We start from the raw sequence: 19,066 nt of genomic DNA, 5'->3' as shown, positions 1-19,066 counted from the left end.
TTTCTTTGCAATAAAAACCACGGCAATCCCACGTCAAACAAAAGTCACGCAAGTTGAAGAATACATCCAGAGGAAAAGAGAGGTGGGGCCTCTTCGTGGTTCTCAAATTCACTACTTCCTCCAGTACTTCTAAAAGCGAACTCAACCCTTTTCTGGCCTTCATCACCTGACAATAAAGACTGACAATTGTGTTACAAATGTTAGAAACTGTGCAGGACCGACTGCTTTAAGTGAACCCACAGGAACCTATCCACCTCCTAGATGCCTGACAGCTCGTCCCGGACGCTGACCGCTGCTTCGTTCAGCAGGACTGGAAAAAACGCTCTGTTCATGAACACGAGGGGGCCTCGTGGCAGGCGACCCTGTTCTCGACTTGCCTCTGGTGAACTCCAAGCACACGGTGCGGCTGCTGGGCATTTCCTCACTGTAACCAGTCGGTGGCTGATCATCTGCCAGCTCTCCCTTAGTTTCACAGATTCACAATCCCAGGAAATCAGACAGCACCATCAGCCTAACTTGCACAGTTACCTGGACTCCCACATACCTAGGACCCCCGCCACAGGTGGACAGAAAGGGCCTGCCCTCGTCTGAATGGATATCCATTCTGGCCAGAGGGCGCAAGGTGAAAGCTACAGAAGTGAGAGGCCTCTAGTGGGGTGACTGGCCCAGAAGCCCAAGCTGGATCCGAACACCACCGGCTACGTCCGGAACGGGGACGACAGAGGCTTTGCCGAGCCAAATCTGACTAAGCAAAGACGGCTGCGGTTGCAGGGAGCAGACAGCAGCTGCATCCCACAGGGAGCCCTGCCGCTGACCACCAAGGCAGGGCTCCGCCAGAAGCCAAGCAGAGGAGACCCTGGGCCGTGAGCTCTGCAGAGCAGGGGCACATGCAGACCCTCCACACAGCGAGCCTCCACTGCCATTCGCGCCTGCTTCTGTGCAGAGACGGAGGGAAGAAGAAAGACTCTCACGCACAAAGGAGCAAAGTAATCTCATTAGAACTTGAAGATGTATTCTGGACTACCTTGAAGTATGATCAAAAGATCAATGACTTCTAATTCACATTCCATGAGGCTAGTATTACCTTGACACCAAAACCAGACAAAACATTATAGAAAACAACAGATCAATATCCCTCATGAATATAGATGGCAAAAATCCTCAAGAAAATTCCAGCAAAATCAAACCCAGCAGCACATAAAAAGTATTATAGACCATGACCAAGTGGATTTATCCCAATAACGCAAGGGTGGCTCAACATAAGAAAACCAAGCAACGTAACACACAATAGACAAAAAGCACAGTCATCCCAATAGAGCGGGAAAAGCATTTTAACACAATCCAGCACTCTTTCATGATAAAAACACTAAGAAAACCAGGAATAGAAGGAAACTTCTTCAATCCAATAGAAGGCACCTAAGAAAAACCCACAGCTAACATACTTAATAGTGAGAAACTGAAAGCTTTCTCTCAAGATCAGGAACAAGACAAGGATGCCAGCTCAATTCAACACTACTGGAAATGCTATCCAGAGCAATCAGACAAGAAAAAGAAATAAAAGGCATCTAAATGGGAAAAAGAAGAAGTAAAACTATCTATATTTGCAGATGACATGATTGTACATAAAAAAACTCTAAAGAATTCACAAAAAAGTATCAGAACTAATAAATGAGTTCAGCAAGGTTGCCAGACACAAGACCAATATGCCATAATCCAGTGTATATCTATACATTAGCTACAAACGATTCCATTAACAATAGCATCAAATATAATAAAATACTTACTAATAAATTTAACCAAAGAAGTGTAAGACTTTTATACTGACAACTACGAAACACACCTGGAAGAAATTAAAGATAATCCAAATATATGGAAAGACATCTATATTCATGGATTAGAAGACTTAATATTGTTAAGACGGCAATACTCCCCAAAGCAAGCTGCAGATTAAATGCAATCTCTATCACAATTCCCATCGCCTTTTTTTAAGAAATAGATAAGCTAATTCTGAAATTTATATGGAAATGCAAGGGACCCAGAATAGCCAACACAATCTTAACAAAGAATAGCAGAGTTGAAGGTGTCAATTTCAAAACTTACTGCAGAACAATAGTAACCAAGACAACGTGGTACTGGCTAAGGACAGACATAGGGATCAGTGGAAAGAAGTGAGAGCCAGAAATAACCCCATACATCTATGGTCAACTGATTTTTGACAAGGTTGCCAGGACCAATTAATTGGCAAAGAATAGTCTTTGACCTTGGATCAGGCAATGGTTCCTTAGATATGACATGAAAAGCAGAAGCAACAAAGAAAAAATAAAGTGGACTTCATCAAAATTAACTGTGTGTGTGATAAAGAAAATGAAAGGACAACCCACAGAATGGGAGAAAATGTTTGTAAATCATGTATTGGATAAGGGTCTACTACAGAGAATATATAAAGAATTCTTACAACTCAGCAAAAAAAGGACAAATAACCCAATTAAAAATGGACAAAGAATTTGAATAGCCATTTCTCCAAAGAAGATATACAAATGGCCAATAAATATATAAGATACTCAACATCATTACTCATTAGGGTACCACGATGAGATGCCACTTCATACCCATTCGGATGGCTATAATTAAAAAAATAGATAATAACAAACGTTGGCGAGGCCGTGGAGAAACAGAAAGCCTCATGCGCTGCTGGTGAGAACATGATCTGGTGCAGCTATTGTGGGACAGTCTGGCAGTTCCTCACAAAGCTAAGGACAGAGTTCCCATGTCCACACCTGGGTATACACCAAGGGAACCAAATATACGTTCATACAAAAACTTGTACGTAAACGTTCACAGCAGTATTATTCACAATAACCAAAGGGCAGAAACAACCCAAATGTCCATCAGTTGAATAGATAAAAATAATGTGGTCCATCATTAACTGAAATATATTTCAGCCCTAAAAGAGAACGCAAAACAGATACTTGCTACAACGTGGACAAACCTTGAGAACATCACGCCAAGTCAAAGGAGGCAGACACAAAAAGCCACATATTGTTCCATTTATAGGAAATGCGCCAAGGAGGCAAATCCATGGAGGGACGGGGAGAAGGGGGTAAAGTGTAGTTACTGCTAATGGGCATTAGGTTTCTTTTTGGGGTGACAGAAATGTTCTAGAATTGGACAGTGCTGGTGGTTGTACAACCTTGAGAAATACCAATGAACTGTATAATTTAAAATGGTGAATTTTGGGGCCGGCCCTGTGGCACAGCAGCTAAGTGGGCACATTCCGCTTCGGCGGCCCGGGGTTTGCTGGTTCAGATCCTGGGTACGGACATGGCACAGCTTGGCAAGCCATGCTGTGGTAGGCGTCCCACATATAAAGTAGAGGAAGATGGGTACAGATGTTAGCTCAGGGCCAGTCTTCTTCAGCAAAAAGAGCAGGATTGGCAGCAGTTAGCTCAGGGCTAATCTTCCTCAAAAAAAATAAATAAATAAAAAAATGGTGAATTTTATGTTATGTGAAATATATCTCAATAAAAAATATGACTGAAATGAAGAATGACATTAAAATTAAGTGAAAATTTAAGCTTAGTAAGAAAAGCTTAGCTGGAAAGAGGGTTAAGAACGAGCTAAATGATGGGGCTGGCCCCGTGGCCGAGCGGTTAAGTTCGTGCGCTCTGCTGCAGGCGGCCCAGTGTTTCGTTGGTTTGAATCCTGGGCGCAGACATGGCACTGCTCATCAAACCACGCTGAGGCAGCGTCCCACATGCCACATCTAGAAGGACCCACAATGAAGAATACACAACTATGTACCAGGGGGGCTTTGGGGAGAAAAAGGAAAAAAAAAAAACCTTAAAAAAGAAAAAAAAAAGAACGAGCTAAATGAGAGAAAAGTATGCCACGTGTATATGCACACGTGAATAGGTGTATTGTTACACTGAGTTTAAAAATTAAGCTTTTTTTTTAACAGGTATTAAAATCCTGGAAGAAGAGCATATTCATACTCATAAGGCAAATATCTATTTCAAATCAAAGACCGCCCCCCCATACTCTTCCCACATCTTCCCTGCAATGTCCCCAAGAAGAGGGAACTGTGACGCGACGAGACAAAGAGGCAGGGGAACGTAAGCATACCATTTTGATCTGGGTGCTGTCGGTGAGCTGCTGCACGGCGTAGGCGTCTTCCGTGTTGTACTGAAGCAGGATTGCCATCTGGAAAGTAGAGGCCTTTGAGGTCCCCCATATAAAAGGAAGAGAAGTGAAATTTAAATGCATGGAAAACAACTCCAAAAATACACAGCCTGAGTTTGAAGAACTTATTTACGAAATGAATTCTTTGAACAGAGGCAAAAAATAAAGCAGATCTACTTAAAAGGGAATACAAAGTGTGGAAGTTCCACCACAATGCAACATTTTCCTGAGAGACGTCATTTCCTACCTTTCAAACATTAAAATGACTTTGAATCATTTTATGATTCAAAGAAAAATGAATTTCTTCTAAAATGTTTTGTCTATGTAAACACACATTATTATATGCACACTCATTTTTATATAGACAAACAAACACATACCCATCTGGTATATACAGAAACATTAAGCATCAATCTTCAAATTTGTTCTTGCCCACCACTAAAGAAAATAGTCTCTTGGTACATTATTGACATAAACGACCTGCATACTGAATTCCATTATACTGATTTTTTTTTTTTAAAGATTTTATTTTTCCTTCTTCTCCCCAAAGCCCCCTAGGTACATAGTTGTATATTTTCAGTTGTGAGTCCTTCTAGTTGTGGCATGTGGGACACCACCTCGGCACGGCTTGATGAGCAGTGCCATGTCTGCACCCAGGATCCGAACCGGTGAAACCCTGGGCCGCTGAAGCAGAGCGCGTGAACTTAACCACTCGCCCACGGGGCTGGCCCCTGACACTTCTACGTCGAGTATGAAATGCCCGAAAGCAGACCGCAGCGGCCCTAAGGCAGCCTTCAGGGAGCTGCACACCAGGCAGCATACTGGTTCTAACCCTTAAGTGTGTGGAGGGAACGGACGCCCACTGAGGTCTCACTCCTCTTGTGGGGGAGCCTGGCACCTTTCACACATTTCCCATGGGAATCCCTTCTCCCTTCTTTCCCATAATCCACAGCAGCAAGTAGAGAACCATGAACAGAAACCTTGGTCAATGAGAGCAACAAGCGACGACACTGTAGGCCTGCGTTAGCGCTTCCGAGAGCCACTGGTGCTTCCGGAGACTTCAGGATGCCAATCAGAAAAATGACCAGGGCAGGGAGGACGTCTCCAACCTCCAGACGAGCAAGGACCAACACCAAACCACTCAAAGAAATGCCCCATAGCCCGCGGTGCCTCCCCAGGGGCACACTGCCATGCCTCTCACCGCATCCTTAACACGCTGCCTTTGACTGTATATAAATCATCTCAATAAAGCTGATATAAAAACTGCCCAAAGAATCAGAAAAAATACCTTATTTGTTTGTACCTTATTTTTATTTAAATAAAAATACAAGGGCAGGGAAAGAGCAGGTGACAGCCATATGACATTGTGCCTGCCCTGGGCCACCTTAACACAGCAAACATAGCCCTTGCTAGGCGCCCACCTGGTCATAAAGGGGTGCTGAAAGTTTAGGGACTAAAGCACAAACTCACAAATTCTTCCATGTGTATTTGGGGATAAAGAAAACAAAATTTCAATTGTATAGTAATCTACATCCAAGTTGATAAAGACCTCTGGACCTGGTGTAACAGAATACTACACATTTTAACTATTGTATCTGGGTAGAATTATTGAAAGTTTAAATTAATGAGTAGATTTGAGTCTGAAAAACCCAGTATGAAGTTTCTTAACACTTAAAAACAGACAATTATTTTTATAAGCTCACCAGTGAAAGCTTCTCAGAAATTAAAACGAAGTAACTACTTATGAAACCCACTGTGCACAAAAGTTCAAGTAGAAAGAACCTGGATTCCTCAAGGGAAAAGATCTTAGCTGAAATTCTGGCTCTGCCACATATAAGCTAGAATCCAGAGAAAGTAACTTAAATTAACCTGAGCCTCAGTTTCTCATCTATAAAATGGAAACATGAGTTACACAGTTGTTATTATTTAGTACTCAGTATTGTTGTAAGCATTGAGGGTTTTATTAACGTGAAACTCTGTCAAAGGAAAAGAACTATTATCATAATTAAATAAGAAACTCCAGCTTTTCAAGCTTCTACCCGGACACTTAACGTGCATCAGGCAGGAGCTGTGCCACACACGTACTAAATACACCATTTCACTTTATTTTCACACCACTTCTGGTGCAGAAGCAGGAACATCCCCACTTTACGGAAAAGAAAGCTGAGGCTCAGTGTCATTAAGTAACTTGTCCCTTTGCCAGAAGGAACTGGAATTCAGCTCATCTGACTCTAGATTTGTTGCATGAATCACTGGATTCTGATTTCTACAATTTGTCTTAACTTCATTCAGATTTAAAAAAAATTCCAAAATAAAAAGGTGATCTTACCTGCAAAGTATATCTGTTTTTGAAGCAGTTTGTTACCAGTTCTCCTTTAGACAGTTGATATAACCATGTCAATTTTCTGCCACTGTGACGGCTAGCATAAAAAGCTGTGAACCGCTGGTAACTACGTTCCAGCTGGATAAAAGGAGAGCTTTATGTGAAATATATATCTCACTATATTCTACAGCCAGCATTTCTAAATAAAATACACTGCTCCAAAATTACAGTACAAAATGCTTAATAAAAGTAAAATGCTTCTACTTTTAGGTGTTTGACTCTCTTGCAAAGCATGTTAATTTAAGCACTCGAAGGTACAATCAAAAAGGGTAAGCAGGTCTCCTTACAATGCTCATCACAGAACAAACGAGGCTCTGCCTTCTAACGTAAATAAACATGTGAGTGGACATGAGCTGCGACATACAGAGCCAGCCTTCAGATGTCCTATCCTGTCCCTGTGCCGTGTCACACGGCGGACCAGCGGGAAGGCCCTCTGCAGACACTGTCCGGATTGGTGGGGAAGGCTGCTGTGCCCTCCACACTCACGGAGCAGAAGACAAACCATCCTTACCTCCGATGGCAAGGCGAACGTGCAGGACTGCTGGAAGGGCCACGACCCGGAGCTCAGGACTTGAATACTAAAATCCACTGGGGGAGCAGAGGAATGAGAATCCAGGAATACATTTAATCAGTCTTATAAACTGAAAAATGCCACCAGTGCAGATAAATGTGGATTGCTTTTTATTAAAAGAAAACATATTAAATGAAAAATCCTGCTTCAATATAAAACTAAGGCTTGAGCATGTTTAACTTCAATTAAATTATTTTGTGCAATTAAAATTACTAAGGGGTAGAAGAGCCAAAAATTCTTTTCTTCCAAAGAGTGAGTTTTTCTTTCATTCCACTTCTAAGTCAGAATTATGACATCATATGCCTGTCTTGCTTCCTTTGCTTTAGTTTTCTGCCCTGAGTACCTTCAGTCCACACAAGGCACCCTGAGCTCACCAGGCAGAGACAGCATTAGAGCCCCAAACTCAAGAAGATGAATATCCCCAAAGTAAACGACTTCATCATGCTCTGTGTGGCACCCATCACTGTGAGGAGACACACACGCGATATACACACATGGCATACATCTAATCTACACATTCTAACAACTTCGTCATCAGAGAGCAGACAGTAAGTCCACAGGCACAACTGTCAAGTTTAACAACGGAACAGTTCTTTCAGTGTGTGAAAGATAAAAGTGCCATCTTTCATTTAAAAAGACTGCATCACCATATGATGGCATCAGCAGAATGTGCCATCCTACTGCCACAGCAGGACCTCGTAACAGGAGCCCAGCTGCGGCCTGGGAGGAGGCCTGGCACCCAGCCTCTCTCCCAACCCCAACACCAATCTGAAGCCACGAGGTCTTCAGTTTGACTCTGTTATCTATACGGCCAAGTTAGTTTCTTATCATTAAAAAAAACTGCTACAGTGGCTCCAAACTAAGATTAAAAACACTAATTAGAAATTACACTGTGCGTGGAGCCCCAAGCTGGCAGATGCCCAGGGTGGGGTGGCCACCTCAGCAAGTGGAAGAGGTCAGGACTCAGGACCTGGAAGCATGCCACCCGCTCAGCTCCGAGTTCCCTGGGAAAGGCTGACGTGCTTCCGTGGCTGTCACCTCCTACTGTCACATGGGGGTCATGACGAGTGCCGGGCATTTGGGAGGAACTTCTGTTTGTCTGCCCTTGAATTCCTGATAATGCATTTACTACCCTTAATATTCTGTCATTTCTCGCACTTGCTGTAAAGAGTGCTGACTTGTCTGAGAACGTTCCTGTAAAAGCAGCTGTAAACGTGGATACTCACAGTCCAGCGGTTCTGAATTTGTCAGGTGCTTTTTGAACTGCTCATTCAGATCTTTGCTTACACCAATGTCTTGAAACATCCGCTGAAGTTTAGACGTGTACTCAAAACCACAAGCTTGCTGAAATAAACCCAGATAACTATCATATTAATTTCTGTAGAAATATAAATGTATACAAGAAAATCTATAGAAATCACAAAACGTGACACATGCTTAATTAATTGTATGAAACTACTATTAAAGCTAGTAACATTAAATTGTATCTCATGGTACATATGCAATGATTAAAATTATTAAAATTATCAAAAATGACACAGCTATAAACTAAGCAGTTAAGTCTTTACACACACAGTAACCATCATTCAAACATCTAAGAACAGGGATTTCTGACACCATGGTAGAATTTTATGTCTCTTATCCACTACTTACAGACTGAATTGTGTTCCCTAAACTCTCATGTTGAAGCTCTGCTCTCCAATGTGATGTGATTTGGGGGTGTGGCCTCAGGGAGATGCGGTCATGAGGGTCGGGCCCTTGTGACGGGATTAGTGCTCCGGTAGGAGAGACCAGAGAGTTCGCTCTCTTTCTCCAACATGGGAGGCAGCAAAAAGGTGGCCATTGGTAAGCAGAGAAGAGAGCCACCACCAGAAACTGAATTGGCTAGCACCTTGATCTTGGACTGCCCAGCCCCCAGAAGCGTGAGATCAAGTTCTGTTGTTTAAGGCCCCCAGTCTGCGGTGGTTTGTTAGCGCAGCCTGAGCAGAATAAGACACCCACATAACTATAACTTTAGGGCAAAGTGAAATATGCTCTAAGACATATAATAGCACTCGAAAGGCCAGCAAGCGCCGAAACAAATGCAGGCAAAGTGCAGAGGTGGCTGAATAACGAAAGAACTACTCAATAGCAAAGTACCACTGATGCTTCCCGCCCTCCTGCAGATACAGGGCTAGTGACAGTGAACCAAGCCCACACCAAAACAGCACGCTGACCAGCTCTAGGCCCACACGATGTGAGCACAGGCAGAGCCACTCTGAGCAGTGCTGATGCGTGAAGACAGAACCGAGGCCAAATGTGTGGGAACCAGGAGAGGATGCTTGACGGTGAGCACAGCAAGCCAGGCCCAAGGGAAGAGAGGCCCCACAGAGTGGTGGGGAGGGGTCGGGAAAGCAACTGCGGCCCCATGAGGGGAGACCTGGACTTATAATAGCTTCGGCGGGTTTTCAGCGGCGGAGCAGCAGAGCTCACACCGTACAAACTCCTTGTTATCTACTGACAAACGGCTTTGCCCAACTGATAACCTGGAGAGGCTAAGAACCCTAACCATGACTTAAAAATGGGAGTTTCCCAGGAGAAGATTACATTTACCTTTAATTTAGAGATCATGCTTGCTTCAGCATCGTCACTGGCACTGTTCTGATGGACGAGTCTTTTGGCCAGCATCTTGGCGTAGAACTTCTGAAAGACGTCTTTGTCCTCTATGTACTTGAAGACAACCATCTAGCAAAGGCACCAAGAGCACGCTTAACACACTTAGAGGCCGGCCGCCAGCGAGCACGGCCAGACGCCAGCGCACATGCTGTGTGCCCGGCCCCGCATGCCAGTGTTTGTAGCGGCAAGAAACGCCGCCGCACAGCCTCTGAGGTAAACATTTTCATCAGCCCCTTAGATGACATCAAGTTGGCCTAGACTCAGTACTAGTGAGGAACGTACAAATGCTAAAATTAGTGACTCCATTTAGGGAGTAAAATCACAGATTCAAAATAAAATGAATGATCCTACCACTTTTCACTTTTCAGACGCCTTACATAAATAACCTTAAAACAACTTGCCAGAAGAAAGGCTACTGAAAACTGATGATTATTAAGCATCTTACCACTTGATTGAGTGTATCTTCCAGTTCTGCCTCTTCTGGGTTCTTGGAACTGAAATTTAAAAAGAAGAAATAGTTTTAAAACAAATCAGTAAACATTTAACCAACAAGCACCATTTAGCTCAACTATCGCACCAGAATGTAGTTTGGAATGTTCAAATGATCCGTTCTCTTCCAATTAGTATGTGGGAAGGGGGGCAGGTGACTGCTTACCTACAACAGTCTGGCGATCTCAGACCATAACTGCCACGGAGGAATAGATTATGAAATAATCACTTAGACTATGCAAGATGAAACGCAACACAAGATACTTATAAAAACGTCCCCAAAACATTCTGAATGCACTTTTCCTTTAAGATAATCCATTTAAATATAAGTAAATGAGCTTCACTTTTCTAATTGCTTCCCACAATATGCTTTACTTTAACTTTGAAAAAATAAAAAGGCAAACAGTTTCCTTTTAATGGCCGAATAATGAGGATAATAAATAAGTTGAAACTACGACCAAGTGCTGCCTTCCAGTGCAGCTATGTCTACAAAACGGATGTCTGTCCCTTAACAACTGACTCATTCACTCTACTGTGTGAACAAATATTAACTGAAAGGCGATTTCAGGGTAAATGAATATTTTAAGGTTTACTACCACAGTTCCTCATAAGTAAGACCCCTATAAATTCAGGTAAAATGATGCAGCCTCCAAACAAGCTCTGAAGAGGTACTTCTACTTAAGAATAGACGGCTCAGAAAATCCAATCCTATTCTGCTCACCAACAGGCCAGGGCCGATCCTCTGCCCTGACACAGTCTAGCCGGGTGCCTGCTCGACTGAGGCCCTGACACGTGCTCACCGCACACCGCGTTAGGACTGCCTCCCTTCTGTCTGCCTCAGCAGCTTAACCTGAGGAGGATATACCAGCAGACTTGACGGGGGCCATTTAAAAAAGCCAGTGGATAAAACAGACACTGTGCTCGGCCAAAAAAACTGAAGCCCTACTAGAATACCTCTGTATTTAAAATACTAAAAATTTTCATAACACAAAGCGTGAAAAAATGAAAAGAGGTCAGAAGAGGTATTTCAATTTAAAGTCCATTTTCATTCCTGAAATGAATACATTAGAGGACCTGATCAGAACTGCTAAATTACACATCAGACCAGCATTGCAATAAACAGAAAAAACCCAAATACTCAACTCACTGGCCTTGGGCAAATGGCTTTCTAGCAAAGTCAAAAGAGACAGCTATTGACCTTATCAAATGTTTTCCCATGCCCATCAAGAAGACCACATCGTTGTTCACACAGTTCTCTGTTAATATAGCAGATCACAAGCCATCCTTATATTCCTAGAGAGGGAAACTCTGTTCTGGAGAATTATTCTCTATTCACTAATAAATTCAGTTTGGTAATATTCTACTTAAGATGTCCACAACTCTATTCCAGGTGACATTTGTCTGTAGTCTTTTTCTTGGTATGTGTAGGCCTTCTCAGTCTTTTTCATAATGAGGTTATGTGAGCCTTCGAGAACTGTGTAAAATATAATTTACTAGTATCAAACCAGTGCAACCTGGGGGTGTGGAAACCACTGTAACAACGTTTGCTGATTGACGTCTGGAGCAGCATAGTAAGCCCTGAGCATCTCTGAACTGAGAGAAGCTGGTCAAGCGAGAGAAGCCGAGGAAAACCACAACAAACACACAAACTAAAAACTCCAACTTCAAAAACACGATCTAGAGGAGAGAACCAGATCAGACAATGCTGCCTTTAGCTCTTAAGACACATATGTGTTGACTAGGAAAAATCTCAGTTGAGAAATGTTTAAACATGTAAGGAATATGAGACGGCAATAAAACAAACTCATCAATAGAGATCAATTAAAAGCACACGGAATAAGGAAATGCTGTCGTGTGCGGAGTCTTCCGCTTTCAGAAACAGCCAGTGGGAGCTACTGCAGCACATTTTCAACTGGAAAGTTAAGCTAGCCCAGTGGACAACAACTAGAGTGCAGAAGAGAAAAGGTTACTCTCTGCTGTAATCTGTGCCCCCATAACACCCAGTGTGACCCCCGCAAGGAGCTCTGTCAGCTAACTAAGAGTCACGCTGCCTGCGATTCCCAAAGACATTCTTAACGTGAGAAAAAGACGGTAGATTTAAAGTATTTTCTCAAAAGGCACAAAAATTACAATTTCATGTATGTAACACGCAATGTAAATTTTAATTTCTTATGTAAGAGCTGAGGTTTTAAAAAGGTTTCCTAAGGAGAAACAGGAAGTCACTAATACCTCTTCTTGAGCAGGGAGTCACAGTATCGGGCCAGCAACTCGGGCGATTTACTGGACGACTGAGCCATTTTGGTAACTGCATTGTTGTTTATGAAGCGACCACAAGCCTGGGGACCACACAGAACACAGTCAGAAGACAAGGTGCTATCTGTCGACCCCACAGGAAAGCCACAGTGCCAACACACCCACCTTGTCAAGCGCAGCCACGAAGCCAGCATCGTTGTTGAACGCTGACATCACCAGGGCATTGTACTTTTTATGAACATCCAACACTGTCTGTACATACATTTTGGGGTCCTTAAATAGGGGAAAAACAGAAACAGAAGCTGGTTACTGGGGATTAAGTTATATAATAATGTGTTACTATAAAATATTCCAAAAGATGGAGATACTTCTTCAAAGAAGTTAACGAAGGAGATCAAGAAAGTTTTGGTTTCACCATCAAAACACAGGACATTTTGCTTATAAATACAATAAAATACATTCTCTGTACTCAAAATTAAATACTGATTTTGAGGTTGTATGAAAAAGAATGATTTTTCAAATTATTTGAAAATTCAAAGGGATCATAGAAAACGTAATTTTCAAAGTGACAGCTTTGTTAACCAATTTTTGTTATGGTTAAAGATTCAAATTCTGGACTTTGTTTTGCCTGGGAAAACCAGTCAGCCAGTAAGATGAGTAATCAGCCAGTTACCTAGAACTTAACTGGGCAGGTAATGCCAGAAAAATGGAGGGTTTGGGTCCAAGGGTGCACAGGCAAGGGGCAGGGGTGGTCAGACGGGGCTGTGAGGGTCTCACCAGCCCATCTTAGCAAATCAGAAGACTTGTGTGGAAAATAAAGGGAGTTAAGACAGGAACAGCCAGGGCCTGGGACACAACAGAGCACTGGGGCAGCCAAGAGGGAGCCTCAGACAAAGGAACAACGTAACCGAATGCGATGTAAACATCAGCCAGAGGAGAGGCTTCCGGAGCGATGCAGGAGGAAGACAGCAAAGATGGGGGACAAAGGAGACGGACCTGAGTAACAATCAAAGGAGAGTCCTGATGCCGAGGACTCACTGCACGCCAGACGGCACTAAGCCCCACACCAGACTGTCACAATCACCGTGAGGTCAGTGCCATTTGGATTCCCATTTTACAGATGAAGAAACTAAGTCAGAGGGAAGCACCTGGCCAAGGGCTAAAGTAAAGGTGGCAGAGTCAGGCTTGAACCCAGGCAGCCTGACTCCTCAGTTCAGCATCTCTTCCACGGCTTTGAAAAGGGAAAAGCCTTGGGTGACAGGTCAGGAAGACACACGCAAGGCAGGCTGACCCGCTGAGCCCGACCCAGCGCACTGGCTCTGTGACAGACGCAGCCCCAGTGGGAGGGTGCCACTTCACAAACGGGAGGCCTGGGTGCAGGGAGCTGAAATGGTTTGCTAGTGTTTCCAAATTCCTGACAGATATTAATCCCCAGGATTCAGGAATGAGAAACCAGAATTCCCCCAATTCTAATTATTCTGCATTTTGATAACAGTTTACTTGTTTTTAAATAATAATGAGTAGCCATTAAGAATGAATCATTTTTCTACGATAGTTACATGAAGAGTTTCAGAGGTTTTCTGTAAAAAAAAATATACATATATATAATAAAAATGCAAGGTTTGTCATTAAGAACAAATATATTGTGACAAGATGCTAATTTTAATAACATCTAAAGTGGCCTCTACCTGATACAGACATTTGATAACAGAAAACATTAAAAGGAAACCTAACTAAATAAATGCCAAATATTGAAATACTGAAAGCTAATACCACATATATTTAATATTTAAAAATTATCTATATTAAAATGTTAAAACACACACAGCATTAACTGCCCCAACAGATAATTTTGCTGTTTCACAACTATTCCAGATGTAGAAAAATGCCTTCCATTTTGCACTGATTTGGGCTCAATCTTAAGAGTGTATCTAGAAGCATCTTCCAGTTGGCATATATCTTACTTCATATAAACTCCTTTCTTTTTTTAACAACGAAACCATTGTCTACTTGGTTTAGTTTTGGTTTTGCCATTGAAATCAATATTGCTTTTGCCAACTGAGATTTCAGATCACTTTCTGATGTCATGTCAAATTATTTCACAACATATTTTTCTCTTTGCATTTCTTCTGCTGAAGTATTTACAAAGAACTTTAGCCTACAGAGAGAATCCAAACACTGGAAAATGCCGGTAAACATTATCGGGTAGTGTTCGAATAAAGTAACATCCAAGGTTAACAGCATTACAAAGAATAGCATGTCACAACTGCTAATTTAAGGATTTACTTTGCTTCCAAAACGTGCTACTTCTTGGAACAACACTCACAGGATTTATGTAAAGTATATTATGTATATAAACATATTAGTACTTGTTTTATTTGCAGGAATGACTCACTCTGAGCAGCAGAGAGGCCCACACACACATTATAACTTGGCATCACCTACAAAGGGGACTGATTAGATTGCACTTTTTCTACCGGATGCTCTGATCCTGGTTCCAGAGACGACGACTAAGCTTGGACTCTCAGCGCCAGCACCCCTGCCCTTGCTTCGGACTGCATCAATGGATTCCTTTTAACCAAGAATGTCTCTATGGTGACTATGACGCTTGCAGGAGAATTATAATGCTTTTCCCTGTTTTCTTGATTTCTTGACCAATTTGTCTCAGATTTGGGATTTGGAAACATATAAATGTCCCAGGAGATGCCAGGAAGGAATTGCATATGGAAAGCCAAATGTTCTCTAAGGGCAACAGAAGTCTTCACACTCCAAATCCAAGATTCTTTCTACAGGAGAAGACCCAGCCAGGAGTCCGGTGGGTGAGAAGTGAGGGTCTGAATGATACCCACTAAGAGAAGAATGTGCTAAAGCACTGAGTCTCCGAAATCTGAATTTAGCATCCAGAGAGAAACCACTTAGGAACCTGGCAAGTGCAGATGGAGACAGGAATACACTGGAATAACACTGAGGAGAGAAGTTTAAGGAAGGAGTAGTCAGCAGTGCCAAATAGAGAACAGACGTTCAAAAGGTGAGTGACTTAGCAATCAGAAGGTAAATGATGATCTTTAGGAGGTATTTCAGAGGGCACCAGACTGCAGGTTATAAAAGCAACAGACGTAAGGAGACAGAAAAGATCAGTTGGAGTAAATGCATGTTTTTTAAGAAAATGAAGATCTGTGAATCTTTGATGTTTAAAAAAATGAACAGAGTGGTAAGTGGTTTGATTCATGACCATCCGTTTTTACTCAATAGTACAGGAGAGCTCTTCGCATGTAAGAAACAGGAAACCTCTCAGGGCTGGTCCCCTAAGAGATCTCATCCAACTCCTACATGACTTCAGTCGTCGTTCTTGTGCCAAGGCCTGTCACATTTGTCTCTAGACTAGACCAGACCAGACTTCTCCCTGAGCTCACATGACCTGCCCCTGGATGTCCCATGAGATCCCCAAACTCTGCGTCAGAGCTGACCTCTTCTCCTCCAGGACCCTGCTTCTCTTCTGGATTACTCTCTTTCTCCTTTTCTTTGCATGTTTTATTGCAGAAAAAAAGTCAAATATATTCAAAATCACAAAGAATAGTAAAATCCACCCCACGTACTCATCATCTAGCTTCAACAATGATCAAATACAAAACCTGTCCATTACAGAGTCTAACACTCTCTCTAATTTCTTCTCTCCGTCCTCACCATAACCAAGCCCATGTCATTTTCCATCTGAATCACTCTAACAAACAATGGGAATACTCACAACTCTTCCTTTTAATCTATTTTCCACAAGGTAGCGATTTTTTAAAAAATGGAAACCTGATCTTGTCAGTTTCATGCTCATTATAACCTTTCTGGCTTCCTCTTGCCCTCAGGACTAAGGCAACACCATTACTATGGCTTCCAAGGTCTCCCACAGTCTGGCCGGCCCAGTCCTGCCCTTTCAGTTTGACTTTGTGCCACTTCCCCTCTTCTCAAGTCACATCAGACTTCCTGCTTCTTAGAATGAGTCGTGTTCACACCCCCTGAGGGTCTTGGCTCTGTCTAGGATCCTCCTGTGCCCAGCTAGCTCCACTCTTTATCAGTCTCCAATACCTTCCCAGGGAAGCTCCCTGAACTTCAGGACAGTTAGGCTGCCCTGCCTACAAAGCCCCTAGACGCCTGGAATGCTAGTCACACTGCGAGCCAGCCTTTCTTCTGGACGTAGGCTCCAAGCAGCCTGCTGGGCCCTGTCTGTCTACCTTGCTTACAACCACCGCACTTCCGCATGCCTAGGGTAGCGGCATTCACCAAATACTTCTTAAACGGCTAAACCAGAAAGGTAATGATAATCACAACTGAATTATTACCTTTTATTCCATACACTTCCACTAAAAGGAAAATTCTAATGACCAATTCCACAAAGAGAAAATACCCTTTAGGAGCCTCACGTAACTTCTACTTTGTCATCCTATCTTAAAACAGTAAAGCACATGTGGCAGATGCAGAGGTCTGAGGGCATTAACTCCCGGAGAGCTAGTATATACGAGACATGATTTCTCAGGATCATTTGTGACCAGAAGTGGTATCATAACATTGTCAAAAGAGGTCTATCGGAGTGCGACAGGCTCAAGGGAGCACCTTTACCATTTCATGAACACAAGCTGGTGCTCTCCAAGCCAGCGACATCTGACCAGTCCTCGGAACCTCCTCTCACCTAGAGCCACCTCTGAGGCACATTCAGCACCCACATCTCTTGTCCAGCCGGGACCACAGAAAGCAGATCCGTTACAGGAGCTCTAGCAGTTCTAGGAGCTGGGGCCTAGTCACCATCACACGGCACACAGGGCCTTGCTCGATGCCGTTGATGTCGTCACCTTGAGATCGTTTTTCTTTGAGAAGGAAAGGGAAAGATAGGAAGTCTCACTAATTAACAAACACACACCATGCAATTATTTGGGGGCAGTATAATTCTTCTTCCCCACAAACATCAGCACTCGGTCTTTGGAGTCACTACTATAACCACACAAAACACAGAGAAGCAAAAAGTTCCAGAAAAAGAACAATGACAAACCACTAACTACAGAGAAAAACAGGTAACAATTTGTCAGCACACAGCTTACCCTCCTTGACAGCTACCTGTGGACACGCAAACCCTCGATGGGCTTCCCCCCACTGAGCGTGTTTCTCATGGACTCCCTCCATCACCAGTCTGTGTGCGCGCTCAGGGAGTAAAATTAATTTTGATACTAACTAATGGGGAAAAAAAAAGAGAGAGAGAGAACCAAAAAACTAGGGGACAAATGGGAGGTCTCAAAAGTCTTCTGGTAAAATGGTCTTGCATTTTCTTAATGGGCTTTTTCTACTCCCTCATCTAACCTCTTATGATAAAAAGAAAATGCCAGTTTTTCTGAGAGTGGTTTAAAGTTTAAAATACCATGACAAAAACCTCAGCAATTTAACTAGTGCTCTCTATCCCCATCACTATGCCTTCTGTCCACCTGCCACTTTTTGCTTCAATCATTTCTATTTATCTGCGATCATGATTCTGAGTCACAGATCACAATTAACAAATCTTTAATCTCACCATTTTTGGATTCCATAAACTTCTACAAAGTCCTGGTCGCCGGTATGCAACTGTGGGCTTTCACCTTTGACCCTGGCCCTCATTACTCCCCAGCTTTCCCCTTGTTCTGGCTCACACTACACTTCCCTTCCGTCCAAGGTGGGGCTGGAGTCCCTGTGTCAGCCCCTTGCATCCACTGTCACTGCTGAGGTGCAGAGTGATCAGAGGTGAAAATATTAAATTTTGAAAGTGAAACTAAGTTAGACTTGCCAGGAAGAACTGTGACTTCTCTAAGGGGAAGAATGGTGTTTCAGAAAATAACCATTACATTGGTTCAGAAACAGGAGCAGTGCAGAGGGCAGATAGGCCTGGCTGGGGCTGCTCATCTCAGTGAGGGCTGGGCGGCCGCAGAAGAGCTCGGGGTGGTCTCTAACTGGCCTTGAGCAAGCGGGGGGCACTTCAGGACTTAGAAACTCATGGCAAACATTGCACTCAAGTTTAGTCTGACGTGAGTATAAAGTCAGATTCGGGTAGAGAGAGGTTTCCACGATGGGTCTGGGGTGAAAGGGCTGTAGTCCTCCTCACAGATGAAAGAAAGAAGGCGACGTTCGGGATACAAAAATGAAACAGGAATCTTTTCATAGCCTGGTCATCCTAGACAAAAAAATGGACAACTGAGTACTTCTTCTTCTAGAGAAAATGTGTATTCTCTTCATCCCATGGCAAGACAGAAAATAAATTCACGAATTTTTACGTATATGCTTTCTGAACCAATTTACAGTGTATATGCCAGTTTTCTGCATAATCAAATTTGTTGGTTAGACTTACTGTACAAAACTGCTCCCCTTTCTCCTAAAACAGCTCTGTGATCCCTCCTCTTTCTTTGCCACATCGACTGCATCAAAACAGGCATTTTTTTCCTTTTGTTTTTTAAAAAGATGTTTTATTACAAAAAATTTTCGAAAACATTCAAAATAAGAATAGTAAAATCAATCTCCATGATCCACCC

The 19,066-nt window shown here is 42.8% G+C and overlaps 1 protein-coding gene across 4 annotated transcripts in view; it reads right to left on the bottom strand.

Annotated features, from left to right (window-relative positions):
• The window catches only part of CUL1 (cullin 1), a 113,665-nt gene that overhangs the window by 3,177 nt on the left and 91,422 nt on the right, over positions 1-19,066 (bottom strand). For all 4 annotated transcript variants that reach the window (XM_070515282.1, XM_070515284.1, XM_070515281.1 and 1 more), the window contains exons 10-17: positions 12,696-12,803; positions 12,507-12,613; positions 10,234-10,282; positions 9,726-9,857; positions 8,360-8,477; positions 7,074-7,150; positions 6,509-6,640; positions 4,123-4,215 (exon numbers count right to left, since the gene is read on the bottom strand). In XM_070515282.1, coding sequence (XP_070371383.1) covers positions 4,123-4,215; positions 6,509-6,640; positions 7,074-7,150; positions 8,360-8,477; positions 9,726-9,857; positions 10,234-10,282; positions 12,507-12,613; positions 12,696-12,803 — 816 coding nt within the window. The remainder of the gene's footprint in view (positions 1-4,122; positions 4,216-6,508; positions 6,641-7,073; positions 7,151-8,359; positions 8,478-9,725; positions 9,858-10,233; positions 10,283-12,506; positions 12,614-12,695; positions 12,804-19,066) is intronic.

The sequence above is a fragment of the Equus asinus genome, chromosome 1 (genome assembly GCF_041296235.1).
Source record: "Equus asinus isolate D_3611 breed Donkey chromosome 1, EquAss-T2T_v2, whole genome shotgun sequence".
Classification (NCBI taxonomy): Eukaryota; Metazoa; Chordata; class Mammalia; order Perissodactyla; family Equidae; genus Equus; species Equus asinus.
The sequence above is the reverse complement of the archived record's forward strand: the minus strand, read 5'-3'. Positions and strand labels throughout refer to the sequence as shown.